Below are 18164 nucleotides of genomic sequence, written 5' to 3'. Positions count from 1 at the left end.
CTAGCAGATACTTTAAGGGACAAGTTTGTGTGTGGGCTTCAAAGTGAAGGAACCCAGAAACGGCTTCTATCAGAAAAGGATCTTACGCTGGACAAGGCTTTCAGCATTGCAGTATCACACGAAGCAGCAGCACGGGGCGCTGCAGAGATACAACGGAGACCGCAAGTATATGGCACAAATGAAATGTCATACGGAACAGTGAAGTGCTATTGCTGCGGCAGAACAACACACGACCATAATGATTGCTGGTTCAAGGACAAAGTGTGCAGACAGTGTGGAAAAGTAGGACACATAGCAAGAGTCTGCAGGTCGGGAAAGAAAACCAGCAGCAAGAAATCTCCACAGGAGAAGTACAAGAAGGTACATAAGGTGACGGAGAGTAGTTCAGATGAACAGAAGAGTGATACAGACTCCGGAAGCAAGGAGCTGGGTTGTCTGAAACTACATAATGCGATCAAAACGGAGGATCACCAAACTATCTGGGTCACGCTCAAGATAGCAGGAGTCCAAGTGAAAATGGAATTGGACACAGGATCAGCCCTAACAGTCATAAACCGAAGGGACTACAAGCGGCTATTCTCACATATACCCTTGAGAGATACAAAGATTGTCTTGAAGACGTACACGGGGCAAAAAGTCTACCCCAAAGGAAAAATAAGGGTGAACGTTATATATAACGGCAAGGAAACACCAAAAATGGACCGATATGTATTGCCAGATGGAGGACCACCACTCCTAGGATGTGAATGGATCTGGAAGATACAGCTAGATTGGCATTCCATACAAGCACTGACTGTAGATGCCAAAAAGGATGACAACGTCACACCTGGACGACTGTCAAAAATGCTAACTGACGCACAAGATGTGTTCCAGCAGGGACTCGGAACACTAAAAGGCATAACAGCGACGATCAAAATAGAGGAAAATGCAAGTCCAAAGTTTTTTAAGGCCAGATTATGACAGTGATCACCACGCCAACCTTATGCAATCCGCCCAGCCGTCGAAGCAGAGCTGGAAGGTTTGGAACATTCAGGAGTACTGTCCAAAGTGGACTGGAGCGAGTGGGCTACACCCATCGTTCCTGTAATGAAGAGGTCATTGAGTAATATGCCTGGGGAACCAAAGAAGGTTCGCATCTGTGGGGACTTTAAGATGACAGTGAACCCAGTCCTTCACATGGAACAATATCCGCTTCCGCGGATTGAAGATATTTTCGCCTCGCTATCTGGAGGGAAACGCTTCACTAAGATTGATCTGGCCCAGGCGTACCTGCAAATGGAGGTAGAAGAAGCCTCGAAACAGTACCTCATGATCAACACTCATAAAGGTCTCTACCAATACAACCGGCTGGTGTTTGGGGTAGCATCAGCTCCGGCTATTTGGCAAAGGGCAATGGAACAAGTCCTGCAAGGGATTCCAGGGACCCAGTGTTATTTGGACGACATCCTGGTCACGGGCGAAAATGACAGTGATCACCTCGCCAACCTGGAGCAGGTGCTCACTAGATTGAAGGAATATGGGCTCCGAGCTAATCGCCACAAATGCGAGTTTTTCCAGAAGCAGATCTCATATTGTGGCCACGTTATTGATAAAGAGGGGTTACATAAGTCCCCTGAAAAGATTGAGGCAGTAGTCAAGGCTCCAGCACCGGAAAATGTGTCATAACTGAGGTCGTTCCTCGGGCTGGTGAACTACTACCATAAGTTCTTGCCGAATTTGTCTACCGTACTACACCACTGAACACCCTACTGCAAACGGGGGTACCATGGAAGTGGAGTGACGAATGTAAACAAGCTTTCCAGAAGAGCAAAGCATTGATCACATCAAAAGAGGTGTTGGCTCATTTCAACCCAGCACTACCAATTCGGTTGGCATGTGATGCATCACCCTATGGCATTGGAGCGGTGCTGTCGCACAAATTCCCGGACGGCTCAGAGAGGCCAGTAGCCTTTGCGTCTCGGTCACTAACCTCAGCCGAGCGTAACTACGCCCAGATTGACAGGGAGGCCCTCAGCCTAGTGTGGGGAGTGAAAAAGTTCAATCACTATCTGCACGGGAAGAAGTTCACCTTGCTGACTGACCACCAACCACTTGTCTCCATCTTTAATCCAAAGAAGGGCGTTCCGGTGATGACTGCACAACGGCTACAAAGATGGTCCCTTTTTCTAGGGGCGCACCAATATGAAATCGATCGAGTATAAGGGCACGAAACAGCATGGAAACGCTGATGGGCTATCACGCCTGCCACTGCCTACTGCGGAGGAAGCACCAGCAGTGGATCCTGTCGAAATATTTCATTCGACTATAATTGAATGCTTGCCAGTAACTAATGCTGGTATAGAGAAGGAGACCCGAAATGACCCGACACTGTCTCGGGTATATGATTTGACGGTGAAGGGATGGCCAGCACATGGCGACTCACTGTTGCCAGCATTCTCATCCAGAAGAGAATAGCTGTCAGTATGCCAGGGGACCTTGATGTGTGGCTCCCGAGTGGTAATTCCACCCAAGTTAAGGGAGAGAGTGCTCAATGAGCTTCACGAAGGTCATCTGGGAGGGGTGAAAATGAAAAGCCTTGCTAGGGCTTATGTGTGTTGGCCGGGGATCGATCAACAAATCGAGGACCTGACAAAGAGCTGCTCAGGATGCCAGAAGGTCCAAAATGCACCACCACATGCCCCTCTACACCCATGGGAGTGGCCCTCATCTCCATGGCAACGGGTGCATATTGATTTTGCTGGTCCATTCATGGACTCAATGTTTTTAATAGCCGTGGATGCGCACTCGAAATGGCCTGAGGTGATCAAAATGTCCTCCACCACCACGGAGAAAACTATTGCAGTCCTACAGACCATTTTTGCCAGGAACGGCTTGCCAGAGCAGATTTGCTCTGATAACGGACCACAGTTTGTGTCCGAAGAGTTTCGAAGATTTATGAAAAGGAATGGGGTAAGGCATTACACATCCGCCCCGTATCATCCAGCTACAAATGGATTGGCTGAGAGGTTCGTACAAACCTTTAAAAAAGCAGTAAAGGCCATATGCGATGACGACATTCCACTGCAGCATAAGGTGGACAATTTCCTGTTAGCCTACAGAAATGCGACACATGCAGTCACCAACCAGGCCCCGGCCATGATGTTCTTTAACCGAAGGTTGAGATCTCATCTGGATTTGCTCAGACCAAATGTACGAAGAGATGTTGAGAGTAAGCAATTCCAGCACGTCAATGAGAAGCCGACAAGGAGCTTCAATGTAGGGCAACCAGTCTTGGCCCGCGACTACCGAACAGAGAAATGGCAACCAGGAACGATATGCACACGGCAGGGGCCACTAATGTACACAGTGGATGTTGGGGAGAACATTGTGAGACGCCATGCTGACCAGATCCTAGAGTCACAGGAACGAGTCAACCCCATGTCTCGGCCATACATACCTGGTGAGGAACCCGACGTACAGGTCGCATCTACCTCAGAAACAATGGCCCAGTAATTCCTGTCGGGGGCTTGCCGCGCGTGCAAGCCCCCGATGTGCACTTACCCGGCGCGCCGACATCTGAAACCTGGCCCGCAGTGGATTTCCTGTAAGTGGCCCGGTTCTGATCTCGGCGCGCTGTGCTAACCTGACCCAGCGGCGTAGTTAGTGCGATGTGCCGGCTGGGATCAGGTGAGCACTGTTCAGCCAATCAGGGGAGGGGAAACTTCATTCATAAGTTTGATAGTAAAGACTGTCAAACTCATGAAAAGTACGGCACCCCAAAACACTACTTAAACTTTAAATAAAATTTTAAAAAGCATCCCAATAATTAAATTAACTATGAATAACTTAAAAAAACTATTTTAAACAATTAATCAAATTTTTGAAAAAAATAAATTTTAAAAAAATAGGGTCTAAAACTAAACTTACCTTACTGTAGATTCTTTAAAAATAATAAACCTGTGGAAAAAAAAATTCTAAATTGTACTAAAAGACCACTTACCTGTAAAACTAAGTACTTACGTGTGGTTTTTCAATGCGTAAAAACCGGAGCCCTTTACACACGCGCAAATCTGTAAAAATACAGGAAATCCAAGTCGCACGCGCTGCCCAATACCGCGCATGCGTTCAGCCTCTTAACCCCTTGGGTCAGAGGACAGGAAATGCCGGTTTTCAGCGCATGCGCTGTGCATGCTGAAAACCGGCAATTCCTCCTGGCACACGCGTGAGTACCCTGTCCGTACTCACGCGTTGTGACAGGAATTACTGGGCCAATAGCATTGGAAGCTGATGAATCAACTGACGACAGGGTGCTAGAATCGCCTCTGCACCAAGAGCGAGACACTCGGGAAAGGCGTTATCCAGAAAGAATCAGGAAGCCTCCCCAGAGACTGAATATATGAATGGACTATTTTCATATAACATTGTATATTAAAAATGTTAATTGTTAAATGAGTATTATGGTACTGTTAATCTAAAAGGGGAGGAATTGTAATGTATGTAATGTATATATAACTTAAGGGAGAGAACTACTTTTTACAGCTCCTGTATACTGTAGTACCGGCAGTGACCACACCTGTATATAAACACTGAGTAGTGATCTGTGCAGTTAGTTCTAGAGTAACCCTCATTCAGTAAACACCTGTTGAATCGTTCCCTGCAGTCTGTTGTCTGATTATTGAAGGACACAACATTAAGATACACGGACATAACACCAGCAACATCCTGACTGTCATGCTGACGACTTGTGCTCCAGAACTAGCTGCGCCTCTAGCCAAGCTGTTCCAGTACAGCGATAGCACTGGCATCTATCCCGACAATGTGGAAAACTGCCCAGGTATGTCCTGTCCACAAAAAGCAGGACAAATCCAATCCGGCCAATTACCGCCCCATCAGTCTACTCTCAATCATCAGCAAAGTGATGGAAGGTGTCATCGACAGTGCTATCAAGTGGCACTTACTCACCAATAACCTGCTCACTGATGCTCAGTTTGGGTTTCGCCAGGACCACTCAGCTCCAGACCTCATTACAGCCTTGGTCCAAACATGGACAAAAGAGCTCAATTCTAGAGGTGAGGTGAGAGTGACTGCCCTTGACATCAAGGCAGCATTTGACCGAGTGTGGCATCAAGGAGTTCTAGTAAAATTGAAGTCAATGGGAATCAGGGGGAAAACTCTCCACTGGCTGGAGTCATACCTAGCACAAAGGAAGATGATTGTGGTGGTTGGAGGTCAATCATCACAGCCCCAGGACATCGCTGCAGGAGTTCTACAGGGCAGTGTCCTAGGCCAACCATCTTCAGCTGCTTCATCAATGACTTTCCCTCCATCATAAGGTCAGAAGTGAGGATGTTCGCTGATGATGCCATTCACAGCTCCTCAGATAATGAAACAGTCCATGCCCGCATGCAGCAAGACCTGGACGACATTCCGGCTTGGGCTGATAAGTGGCAGGTAACATTCGTGCCACACAAGTGCCAGGCAATGACTATCTCCAACAAGTGAGAAGCTAACCACCGCCCCTTGACATTCAACGACATTACCATCGCTGAATTCCCCACCATCAATATCCTGGGGGTCACCATTGACCAGAAACTTAACTGGACCCGCCACGTAAATACTGTGGCAACAAAACCAGGTCAGAGGCTGGGTATTCCGCGGCGAGTGTCTCACCTCCTGACTCCCCAAAGCCTTTCCACCATCTACAAGGCATAAGTCAGGAGTATGATGGAATACTCTCCACTTGCCTGGATGAGTGCAGCTCCAACAACACTCAAGAAGCTCGACACCATCCTTCATCATCGCTGGGTCAAAATTTCGGAACTCCCTCTCTTACAGCACTGTGGGAGTACCTTCAGTACATGAACTGCAGCAGTTCAAAAAGGCGGCTCACCAGCACCTTCTCAAGGGCAATTAGGAATGGGCAATAAATGCTGGCCTTGCCAGTGTTAGATCCGTGATTCTGAGAGTATGATGTTTTTCAATAACCACACGGATGCTGTAACTTAAAGATAAACAGGTATTTACTGGAGGAGGGTAGTCTCAAGACTGGGGGTACAGAGGCATGCGCAAGGCTTATATACAGGTGTGGGCACTGCCGGTACTACAGTATACAGGAGCTGTAAAAGTAGTTCTGTCTTAAAGGCACATACACTACAATTCCTCCCCTTTTAGATTAGTAGTACCCCTAATATTCAAATAACAATTAACACTTTAACATGTACATTAAACAACAATAGTCCATTTATAGATTCAGCCTTTGGGGCGGCTTCCTGACCCTTTCGGGATAGCGCCTTTCCTGAGGTTCTTGTTCTTGGTGCAGAGGCGATTCTGACCCCTTTTCATCGGGTAGTTCATCGGGTTCCCCTGCTACTGGTTCTGAGGTAGATGCTACCGGTATGTCGGGTTCATCCCCAGGTACTCGAGACATGGGGTTGACGCGTTCCTGTGACGCTAAGATCTGATCGACGTGGCGTCTCACAATGTTCTCCCCGACATCCACTGTGTACATTAATGGCCCCTGCCTTGTGCATATCGTTCCGGGTTGCTATTTCTCTGTTCGATAGTCACGGGCCAAGACTGGTTGTCCTACATTGAAGCTCCTTGTCGGCTTCTCATTGATGTGCTGGAATTGTTTGTCCTCAACATTTCTTCGTACATTTGGTCTGAGCAAGTCCAGACGAGATCTCAACCTTCGGTTAAAGAACATCATGGCCGGGGTCTGGTTGGTAACTGCATGTGTCGCGTTTTGGTAGGCTAATAAAAAATTGTCCATCTTATGCTGTAGTGGAATTTCATCGTCGCACATGGCCTTTATCGCCTTCTTAAAGGTTTGTACGAACCTCTCAGCCAATCCATTTGTGGCTGGATGATACGGGGCGAATGTGTAATGCCTTACCCCATTCCTTCTCATAAATTTTTGAAACTCTTCGGACACAAACTGTGGTCCATTATCAGAGCAAATCTGATCTGGCAAACCGTTTCTGGCAAATATGGTCCGTAGGACTGCAGTCGTTTTCTCTGTAGTGGTTGAGGACGTTTTTATCACCTCAGGCCACTTCGAATGAGCATCCACTGCTATTAAGAACATTGAGTCCATGAATGGACCAGCGAAATCAATATGCACCCGTTGCCATGGAGATGAGGGCCACTCCCATGGGTGTAGAGGGGCATGTGGTGGTGCATTTTGGACCTTCTGGCATCCTAAGCAGCTCTTAGTTAGGTCTTCGATTTGTTGATCGATTCCCGGCCACCACACATAAGCCCTAGCAAGGCTTTTCATTTTCACTCCCCCCAGATGACCTTCATGTAGCTCATTTAGCACTCTCTCCCTTAACTTGGGTGGAATCACCACTCTGGATCCACACATCACTGTCCCCTGGCATACTGACAGCTGTTCTCTTCTGGATGAGAATGCTGGCAACAGTGAGTCGCCATGTGTTGGCCATCCCCTCACCGTCAAATCATATACCCGAGACAGCGTCGGATCATTGCGGGTCTCCTTCTCTATATCCGCGTTCGTTACTGGCAATTGTTCAATTATTGACGAATAAAATATCTTGATAGGGTCCACTGCTGGTGCTTCCTCCGCAGTAGGCAGTGGCAGGCGCGATAGCCCATCAGCGTTCCCATGCTGTTTCGTGCCTTTATATTCTATTTCATATTGATTCGCCCCTAGATACAGGGACCATCTTTGTAACCGTTGTGCAGTCATCACTGGAACGCCCTTCTTAGGATTAAAGATGGAGACAAGTGGTTGGTGGTCAGTCAGCAAGGTGAACTTCTGCCCATGCAGATAGTGGTTGAATTTTTTTACTTCCCATACTAGGCTGAGGGCCTCCCTGTCAATCTGGGCGTAGTTGCGCTCGGCTGAGGTTAGTGGCCGAGACGCAAAGGCTACTGGCCTCTCCAACCCGTCTGGGAATTTGTGCGACAGCACCGCTCCAATACGAGAGGGTGATGCATCACATGCCAAACGAATTGGTAGCGCCAGGTTGAAATGGGCCAACACCTCTTTTGATGTGATCAATTCTTTACACTTCTGGAAAGCTCGTCTACGTTCGTCATCCCACTTCCATGGTACCCCTGTTTGCAGTAGGGTGTTCAGTGGGTGTAATACCATGGACAAATTTGGTAAGAACTTGTGGTAGTAGTTTACCAGCCCGAGGAACGACCTCAGCTGTGACACATTTTCGGGTGCTGGAGCCTTGACTACTGCCTCAATCTTTTCAGGGGACTTATGTAACCCCTCTTCATCGATGACATGGCCACAATATGAGATCTGTTTCTGGAAAAACTCGCACTTGTGGCGATTAGCTCGTAACCCATACTCCTTTAATCTGGTGAGCACCTTCTCCAAGTTGGCGAGGTGATCACTGTCATTTTCGCCCGTGACCAAGGTGTCGTCCAAATAACACTGGGTCCCTGGAATCCCTTGCAGGACTTGATCCATTGCCCTTTGCCAGATAGCCGGAGCCGAGGCTACCCCGAACACCAGCCGGTTGTATTGATAGAGACCTTTATGAGTGTTAATCGTAAGGTATTGTTTTGAAGCTTCTTCTACCTCCATTTGCAAGTACGCCTGGGCTAGATCAATTTTGGTGAAGCGTTTACCTCCAGATAGCGAGGCGAAAATATCCTCAATTCGTGGAAGCAGATATTGTACCGTGTGAAGGACTGGGTTCACTGTCACCTTAAAATCCCCACAGATGCGGACCTTCTTTGGTTCCCCAGGCGTATTACTCAACGACCTCTTCATTACAGGAACGATGGGTGTAGCCCACTCGCTCCAGTCTACTTTGGACAGTATTCCTGAACATTCCAACCCTTCCAGCTCTGCTTCGACAGCTGGTCTGATCGCATAAGGCACTGGTCTGGCCTTAAGAAACTTTGGGCTTGCATTTTCCTCTATTTTAATCGTTGCTGTTATGCCTTTTAGTGTTCCGAGTCCCTCCTGGAACACTTCTTTTGCGTCAGTTAGCATTTTTGACAGTCGTCCAGGTGTGACGTCATCATCCTTTTTGGCCTCAACCTTCAGTGCTTGTATGGAATGCCAATCTAATTGTATCTTCCGGATCCATTCACGTCCTAGCAGTGGTGGTCCTCCATCTGGCAATACATATATATCCATTTTAGGTATTTCCTGGCCTTTATATATCACTTTCACCCTTATTTTTCCTTTGGGGTAGACTTTTTGCCCCGTATACATCTTCAAGACAATCTCTGTAGCTTTCAAGGGTATATGTGAAAATAGCCGCTTGTAGTCCCTTTGGTTTATGACTGTTAGGGCTGATCCTGTGTCCAATTCCATTTTCACTTGGACTCCGTCTATCTTGAGTGTAACCCAGATAGTCTGGTGATCCTCCATTTTGGTTACCTGATGTAGTTTCAGACAACCCAGCTCCTTGCTTCCGGAGTCTGTGTCACTTTTCTGTTCGTCTGAACCACTGTCCATCACCTGGTGTACCTTTTTGTACTTCTCCTGTGGAGATTTCTTACTGTTGGTTTTCTTCCCAGACCTGCAGACTCTTGCTATGTGTCCTGCTTTACACACTGTCTGCACACTTGGTCCTTGAACCAACAATCCTTCTGGTCATGTGTTGTTCTGCCGCAGCGATAGCACTTCCCTGTTCCATAGGACATTTCATTGGTGCCATATTCTTGCGGTCTCCATTGTATCTCTGCAGCTCCCCTTGCGGCTGCTTCATGTGATACTGCCATACTGAAAGCCTTGTCCAGTGTGAGATCCTTTTCTGATAGAAGCCGTTTCTGGGTTCCTTCACTTTGTAGCCCACACACAAACTTGTCCCTTAACGTATCTGCTAGTCCTGCTCCAAACTGGCAGTGTTTCGATAGCTTGCGCAGTTTCGTTAGGTACTCAGCATTGCTTTCGTCTTTGTGTTGGTTCCTTTTATGGAACTTAAATCGTTCTGCTATCAGCAGCGGTGTGGAGTTTAAGTGGTCCTGTAGGATTTCTACTATGCTTTCGAAATTCTTGTTCACTGGCTTCTCTGGGGTTATTAGATTTCGCAGTAACCCATAAGTTTTTGCACCCATGGAATTTAACAAAACCAGTGCTTTACTAGCATCTGGCACTTCATTCGCCCTGCAGTACACCTCAATACGTTCCACGTATGTCGCCCAATCTTCGACTTCATTGTCGAACGTAGAGATACTGCCACTCTTCGGCATCCCTGGGTGTGATTTAACTGTCAAAAATGGCGCCTCCCGCGCTTCCCCTTCTTCTCCGCTGGCACAAAATGGCGTCTCCCGCGCTTTCCTTCCTTCCCGCGCTCGCCCTTCTTCTCCGCTGTGGCTTCTAAAAATGGCGTCTCCTGCGCTCTTCCTTCTTCTCCGCGGCTCAATGGCGTCTCCCGCCCTCTCCCTTCTTCTCCCCGCGGACACTGTTCAGCCCTTGAGCCCTGGCTGTGCTCTGCGCGTTCTTTTTTTTTTTCCTCGACGCCGCTCGGTCCTGAACCCGGCTGCTGCTTTACCCTCTCTCCGTTTTTTTTTTTTTTCTCGACGCCGCTCGGTTTTCAACCCCCGGCTGCGCCCTGTGCGCTTCACCCTCTGTCTTACCCCATCGACGCTGCTCGGCTTTCTCTCCGCCATCGGTCGGCTCCAGCCGCCGCTGTCCGGGAAGGGTCTGCGCTGGACCTGTCGTCAGCCTCTTGCTGATCGTCGTGGCTGGGGAACCAAGCCCGGCTCTCCACAGCCTCCCCTGCGATGTTCACTCTCTGCCGGATGACTGGGCGGTTGCTCGTGGTCGACGCCCGTGTTCCTGGCCTTGACTTTTTTTTTGTTACACCGCCCTCCCGGAGCGAATCCTCGAAGGGAAATGCAGAGTTGCAGGTAGATTCGAATCGACACTCGTCGCCACTGTTAGATCCGTGATTCTGAGAGTATGCTGTTTTTCAATAACCACACGGATGCTGTAACTTAACGATAAACAGGTATTTACTGGAGGAGGGTAGTCTCAAGACTGGGGGTACAGAGTGATGTGCCTCAATTATTCCGAGACTCGAAGTTAGCAGAACAAAAGTAAGGCTTTTATTAACTCAGAACATAACACGTAAAATAGAGAGATGTCTACCTTCAGGAGGCTGCTGCCCGACTGAAGTTAGATTACAAAGGAGCCAGGTATGGGCGGAGCCCTGCACACAACCAGTTCCAGCACATTCCAATACATAATACATGAGGACTGGGAGAAGGGAAAAGACACAGAAAGCAGGCAGTTACAAGACACAGAAAACAGGCAGTGATGAATGGAATATATTTCATCACATTCACCCCTTCTATAGATTTAGTCTGTTCGGGGGTTTGATAGTCCTCTGCGACCGACGTGGCTGTTGTGGTGCCGCGGGTGTCGGCTGGGTGTCCCCGGTAGCCTCCTGGGTCTCTGCCGGGGGTGCCGCCGGGGTTGTTGAAGGGGTAGTTGGTGGGGGTGCCGTTGGTCGATGTTCTTCCGGGGGTGATGAAAGAATAGTGGGTGGGTAAGGGTTGCTGTGATCGTCGTCGCTGCTATTGCCGTGGTTGTTGTCGATGCCGGCTGGGGCGACGTCTTTTATGGACACGGTGTCCTCCCTTCCGTCGGCGTGCCGGACATATGCGTATTGGGGGTTGGCGTGGAGTAGGTGTACTGGCTCCACGAGAGGGTCCGTCTTGTGGCCCCTCACATGCCTTCGCACGAGTACCGGACCTGGGGTGGAGAGCCATGACGGCATGGATACGCCTGAGGTGGATTTCCGAGGAAAGACAAACATTCGTTCATGAGGCGTGGCATTAGTGGCCGTACACAATAGCGACCGTATCGAATGGAGCACATCCGAGAGGACTTCCTGCCAGCGGGAGATAGGGAGGCCCTTGGTCCTTAGAGCTAGAGTGACTGCTTTCCACACTGTCCCGTTCTCTCGCTCCACCTGGCCGTTACCCCGGGGGTTGTAGCTGGTGGTACGGCTCGTGGCGATCCCCTTGGACAGCATGTACTGGCGTAGCTCTTCACTCATGAAGGACGCCCCCCTATCCGTGTGGATATAGCTCGGCATACCGAACAGGCAGAACAGGCTGTTGAGGCATTTAATGACCGTGGCGCTGGTCATGTCTGGGCAGGGGAAGGCGAATGGGAAACGGGAGTATTCGTCCACAATGTTCAGGAAGTAAACATTGCGGTCGACGGACGGGAGGGGGCCCTTGAAATCTAAGCTGAGCCGCTCGAAGGGCCGTGTAGCTTTGATTAAGTGGGCTCTATCTGGGCGGTAGAACCGAGGCTTGCACTCAGCGCAAGTGCGGCAGTTCCTGGTCAGAGACCGAACTTCCTCAATCGAGTAGGGTAAGTTACGGGACTTTATGAAGTGGAACAGCCGCGTGACCCCTGGGTGGCAGAGGTCGTTGTGGAGGGTCTGTAGCCGATCCTCGGTGGCGCTGGCACACATCCCTCGTGAGAGGGCGTCAGGGGATTCGTTAAGGGCCCCTGGCCGGTAAATGATGTCGTACTCGAAAGTGGAGAGCTCGATCCGCCACCTAAGAATCTTATAATTTTTAATCTTCCCCCTCTGTTTATTGTTGAACATAAACGCTACCGATCGCTGGTCGGTAAGTAGGGTGAAGCGTTTGCCGGCTAGGTAGTGGCGCCAGTGGCGCACTGCCTCCACGATGGCTTGGGCCTCCTTTTCCACGGAGGAGTGTCTGATCTCGGGGCCTTGGAGGGTCCTCGAGAAGAAAGCTACGGGCCGCCCCGCCTGGTTGAGGGTGGCCGCCAAGGCGAAGTCGGACGCATCACTTTCCACTTGAAATGGAGTGTTCTCGTCCACTGCCTGTAGCGTGGCCCGCTCAATATCCTGCTTAATGCTTTTGAAGGCGGCGTGGGCCTCAGCAGAGAGCGGAAAAGAGGATGCTTTCAAGAGGGGGCGGGCTTTGTCGGAGTAGTTGGGGACCCATTGGGAATAGTAAGAAAATAACCCCAGGCACCTTTTCAGGGCTTTGGGAGTGTTGGGCAGGGGCAGCTCCCGTAGGGGGCGCAATCGGTCGGGGTCTGGTCCGATTTCCCCATTCTCCACCACGCTGCCCAGTATGCAGAGGCGCGTGGTGTTGAAAACGCACTTGTCCTCGTTATAGGTGAGGTTGAGTTTTTGTGCGGTTTTCAGGAACCTCTCGAGGTTCGAGTCGTGATCCTGCTGGTTGTGACCGCAGATGGTGACGTTGTCGAGGTAGGGGAAGGTTGCCTGCAAGTGGTGGTCATCGACCATGCGATCCATCTCCCTCTGAAAGACCGAGACCCCGTTCGTCACCCCAAAGGGGACTCTGAGGAATTGGTAGAGGCGTCCGTTCGCCTCGAAGGCGGTGTACGGGCGGTCCTCTGGTCTGATAGGGAGCTGGTGGTACGCTGACTTGAGGTCGATGGTGGAGAACACCCGGTATTGGGCGATTTGGTTCACCATTTCTGATATGCGGGGTAGCGGGTAGGCGTCTAGTAGGGTGTACCTGTTGATCGTTTGACTATAGTCGATCACCATCCGTTTCTTCTCGCTACCCCTTACCACTACCACTTGGGCGCGCCACGGGCTGTTGCTGTGTTCAATAATGCGCTCTTTCAGGAGCCTGTCTACCTCGGTCGCGATAAACCGCCTGTCCTCCCAGCTGTACCTCCTGCTTTTGGTCGCTATTGGTCGGCAGTTAGGGGTAAGGTTCGCGAATAGCGAAGGCGGCTTTACCTTCAGGGTAGCCAGACCGCACACTGTGAGGGGCGGCTGGGACCCACCGTACTTGAGCGTGATGCTTTGGTGGTTGCACTGGAAATCCAAACCCAAGATCACGCTCGCACATAGATTCTTCATGATTAATACTTTAAAATTATCATACACAGTTCCGTTAATGCACAATTGTACCGTGCAGTAACCCAGAATGGTCGATGTCTGGGTTTTATCGGCCATAGAGATGGTACCCTGAGCAGGGACCACCTTTAGGGAGAGTTGTTGTGCCAGTTCAGGGTGGATAAAACTCTCCGTGCTTCCACTGTCAATTAAGCATTTAACCCGGCACCCATTTACCTCGATGTCCACCATTGATTTGGATAGCGGATGCGGCCTGGTCTGGTCCACTGTGACCGATGCCACTGTAGGGCCCTGATCGAGACAAGATGGCGTCTAAGATGGCCGCTCCCACGGCGCACACGCGGCGGTGGCGGGTTTTCCGGCGGTTGGTTTTCCGGCGGGGTTCCCTCTGCACACCTTCCCGAAGTGCCCCTTCTTACCGCACTTAAAGCAGGTGGTGCCTTTCGCCGGGCACAGGTTTCTGGTGTGCTTTGGCTGCCCGCAGGAGTAGCAGTTGGGTCCTTGACGCGTCGCGGCTGTCGTAGGGCTTCTGGGGGGAGAGCTGGGCCCCGCCGGTGTCGGGCTGCCGGGCGGGGAAGATGCCTTCCAAGATGGCGGCGCCCTCGGCACACACGTGGCGGCGTCGGCGGCGCGGGCTGAAGAGTAGGCGTCTGAGTTTCTCTGGGCCATCTCCAGGGACCGCGCGGTGTCCGCAGCCTGTTTCAGGTCCAACTCCGTTTTTTCCAGCAGTCTTTGCCGGATGTGAGTGGAGCTGAGGCCTGTGATAAAGGCATCGCGAACAAGCTCGTCGGTGTACACTGCGGCTTTTACATCTCGGCACTTACAGTCCTTGCCAAGCTTTTTCAGGATGCTTAGGAACTCCTCCACCGATTCCCCAGGTCGCTGTGCGCGAGTAGCGAGTAGATGCCTAGCATACACCTCATTCGTAGGCTGCTGGTAATGCGCCTTTAAGGTGTTGCAGGCGGCCAGGTACGTATCGGCGTCTTGGATGAGGGGGTAAACCCGGTGGCTTACCCAATTCCGTAGCATTCCGAGTCTCATCTTCGCAGTGTCCGTAGCGTCTTTGACGGCTGCGGAATTGTCCAGGAAGAATTCCATACAGTCAAACCAGTGTCCGAAGCGTGCTGATGCGTCCGGAGCATGTTGATCCAAATCCAAACGTTCGGGTTTCAGGAGTTGATCCATAGTGTTGAAAATTGAGTTAATAAAATTGATGTGCCTCAATTATTCCGAGACTCGAAGTTAGCAGAACAAAAGTAAGGCTTTTATTAACTCAGAACATAACACGTAAGCACATTCCAATACATAATACATGAGGACTGGGGGAAGGGAAAAGACACAGAAAGCAGGCAGTTACAAGACACAGAAAACAGGCAGTGATGAATGGAATATATTTCATCACACAGAGGCATGCGCAAGGCTTATATACAGGTGTGGTCACTGCCGGTACTACAGTATACAGGAGCTGTAAAAGTAGTTCTGTCTTAAAGGCACATACACTACAGCCAGCAACACCAACATCCCATGAATGAATAAAAAAATTAGTCCAGTTTATTTACAATTGTATCTGATGATGAGCTGAGAAGTAGTGATTACTCACAGTATTATTTATATATACAGCCTCCCATGATTAAAGCATGTGGCATTTTGTTTTTTCTCACTGATTTAACATGAATGACTCCAAATCTCAGAAGCCTTTGCAATTCTGGCACATGCGCAGCCCAGGCGGGTGGGATACCCGGAAAGGATGGGCTCGCGGGAGCGGGGTGCGTGATGACGTAGCACGCCGCGGGGGAGCCAGCGAACGCTATGAGAAGGCGGCCGGACAAAGATGAGCTCAGGTAAGGCGGGGGAGAAAGAAAGAAAGAGCGAGCGAGCCCGGGGTCTCGGTAGCAGGGAGTTTGGCCTAGAGTCGCCTCACATAGAGACCGGGGTCGGGCATTTTGTCCCTGCGTTTCTCTCTGATCCCACACCCAGCAACTCCTTAGCAACCCGGGGGCTTCCAGGAGATGCTGCAGTGAGGGACTGAGTCGACCCCAGCTGGCACTGCATAGGGCAACATCCCCCTCTTGGCAAAGTCTCTACAGCTGCCGCAGGGATGGATGTTCACTGTCGGGGAATCGAATCAGTATTGCAATGTTCACTCTTCAATAGAAGACCATTTCTTATTTATTTGAATCCATGCTTTATGATATGTAATTGGTATAGCACCTTTTAATTATAGCAAAATATCCCAAGAGTGAGAATAAGGGGTTGAGGGTTAAGAATTTAGGAAAGTGACTGAAAGCTCAGTTGAAGAGGTCGGTTTTAAGAAGGCACAGTTTAAGTTTTCTCGCTTTGCAGTTTATTTGGTGACTGGATTCACTGCCCGTCTGTATCATGAGTATTGCAGGTGATTTGATTACTACACGTGGATCAGTTACTGCTTTGGGTTTCTCTGGACTACTATCTTGTGTGTTTCTTATACTGTTGTATACGTTGAAAGAGTGATGGTGCAGTGTTGGCTGGGAGATCTCAATAAAGAGCAATGGCAGGGATCCATCCTGTGTCTATTGGAGTGGGAATCAAAACAGATAGTAGTGCAATTATAGATTCTGTTCTTTTATAATTTGTGTTGTGTTTAGAAAGAGCATTTGGAGCAGGGTGAAATAATGAGAGAGGCCTGTATATAGCACCTTATTGCATATCCCAGTATACCCCAGTGTGCTTGTGTGGGAGCATGCTGCCTGCATCCTGTTGCATGCCAGGTCCCACTTTCTCAACATCCCTGTACTTGCTGATCTCCACTTATTCCCTGTCCCCCAGTGCTTCATATGTAACAAATTACTTTTGGAAGTGAAGCCACTGTTGTAATGCTGGTGAAGTACTGTTGTTGATATATCTGTCACTGATGGTGTGAACAATTTGCAGTGATGAATTAAGGGTGTCACACAACATTAAAGTGTATTGGCTTAAGTGTGATTTTCTTTCTCTATAATGAACTGGTACCCATATTCTAAATCGGCCTGGGGTGACAACTCTGTTCCGAGCTTTTATATTTGTTGAAATACATGAAAATAAAAATACGGAACTGATGGGTTCATGTCCTGGTCACGTTGACTGAGTTTTGGTGTGATTGTTGTAATATTGATCCTATTGATAGGAAGGTTTATTATGAGCAATCTGAAGATGTGTTTGGTTATCGATGAAAGATGAAGTCTTCTATTTCCTTAGTTGATATTTCTGACTAGGCCAACTTGTGTCTCAGCTGAAGTTGAGCTTATGTTTCCTGAGCCCATATTTTTCAGAATGTACGAGGCCCACGACATAAAACTACCCCTAAATTTGGCACTAGATTGACAAACCTTACTCTAGGGGCATCTGTAGTTAAGGCTTTGGGAAAGTGATGTCTGTGTGTTTATATTGATACGTGTCCTGGCCAATATTTATCCCTCAATCAACATCACTAAATCAGATTATCTGATCATTATCACATTGCTGGTTGTGGGAGCTTGCTGTGTGCAAATTGGCTGCTGCTTTTCCTACATTTATAACAGTGACTCCACTTCAAAAAGTACTTCATTGGCTGTAAAGCACTTTGGGACATCCGCTGGTTGTGAAAGGCGCTATATAAATGCAAGTCTTTCTTTCTTTCTCATCCCAAGTCTTTCCTTTCCCACCTTTTCATAGGTTTACGATTCTGCCATCGGGTTAAATGAGATGCTTTTAGCAACATAAACATTGAACCTTGTTTCCCACATTACAACAGTGACTCCATTTCAAAAGTACTTCATTGGCTGTAAAGCGCTTTGAGACGTCTGGTGGTCGTGAAAGGCGCTGTATAAATACAAGTCTTTCTTTTCTTTGTTTTCCTGGATAGAAGCACAGGATATTGAGTTTAGGGCTGAGGTGCTGATTAGAAGGCACCTGACTTGGGAATGCTTGATGGTGACACTGTGTGACTGAAGTGGAACATGTTCCTTTCCTAAACACTGAACATCCCTCACCTTGACGAACACAAAAATTCATTCTTATTAAAAAAAAAAAACCAGCAAGCTGTGCTTTGTCTGGGAGCCAGGGCATATGCCCAAATAACCAGTCCTCCATTACAGATTACTGCAAAACCCCACACATTGCACAATGCTCTATAGACTGTCTGTGTAGTAATGCTCTGTTGCAAAGTTTCCCTATATGCAAGCAATTGCCCTTGAATCATCATTTATTTAAAACTTTAAAAAAAATCTATTTTAAGCTGTTTTGTGGCAGAATGAAATCCAGCAACACCGCTTCATCAAATTATGTAGAAGAATGACCACATTTTGTTCATGAAATATATACTAAAGGAAGCAGAGTTACCACACAAAAGAGAGAAGTAATTCG

General features: G+C 48.8%; 1 protein-coding gene across 2 annotated transcripts in view; it reads left to right on the top strand.

The window, feature by feature from the left end:
- Nucleotides 1-15516: 15516 nt before the first annotated feature.
- The window catches only part of atp13a2 (ATPase cation transporting 13A2), an 87310-nt gene continuing 84662 nt past the window's right edge, over nt 15517-18164 (top strand). For both annotated transcript variants that reach the window (XM_085966972.1, XM_085966970.1), the window contains exon 1: nt 15517-15646. In XM_085966972.1, coding sequence (XP_085823098.1) covers nt 15637-15646 — 10 coding nt within the window. In that variant the 5' untranslated portion in view covers nt 15517-15636. The remainder of the gene's footprint in view (nt 15647-18164) is intronic.

Source organism: Somniosus microcephalus, chromosome 25 (assembly GCF_052327205.1).
Source record: "Somniosus microcephalus isolate GS21.2 chromosome 25, FLI_Smic_1.0, whole genome shotgun sequence".
NCBI lineage: Eukaryota > Metazoa > Chordata > Chondrichthyes > Squaliformes > Somniosidae > Somniosus > Somniosus microcephalus.
This window is presented reverse-complemented; position numbering and strand designations above follow the sequence as displayed.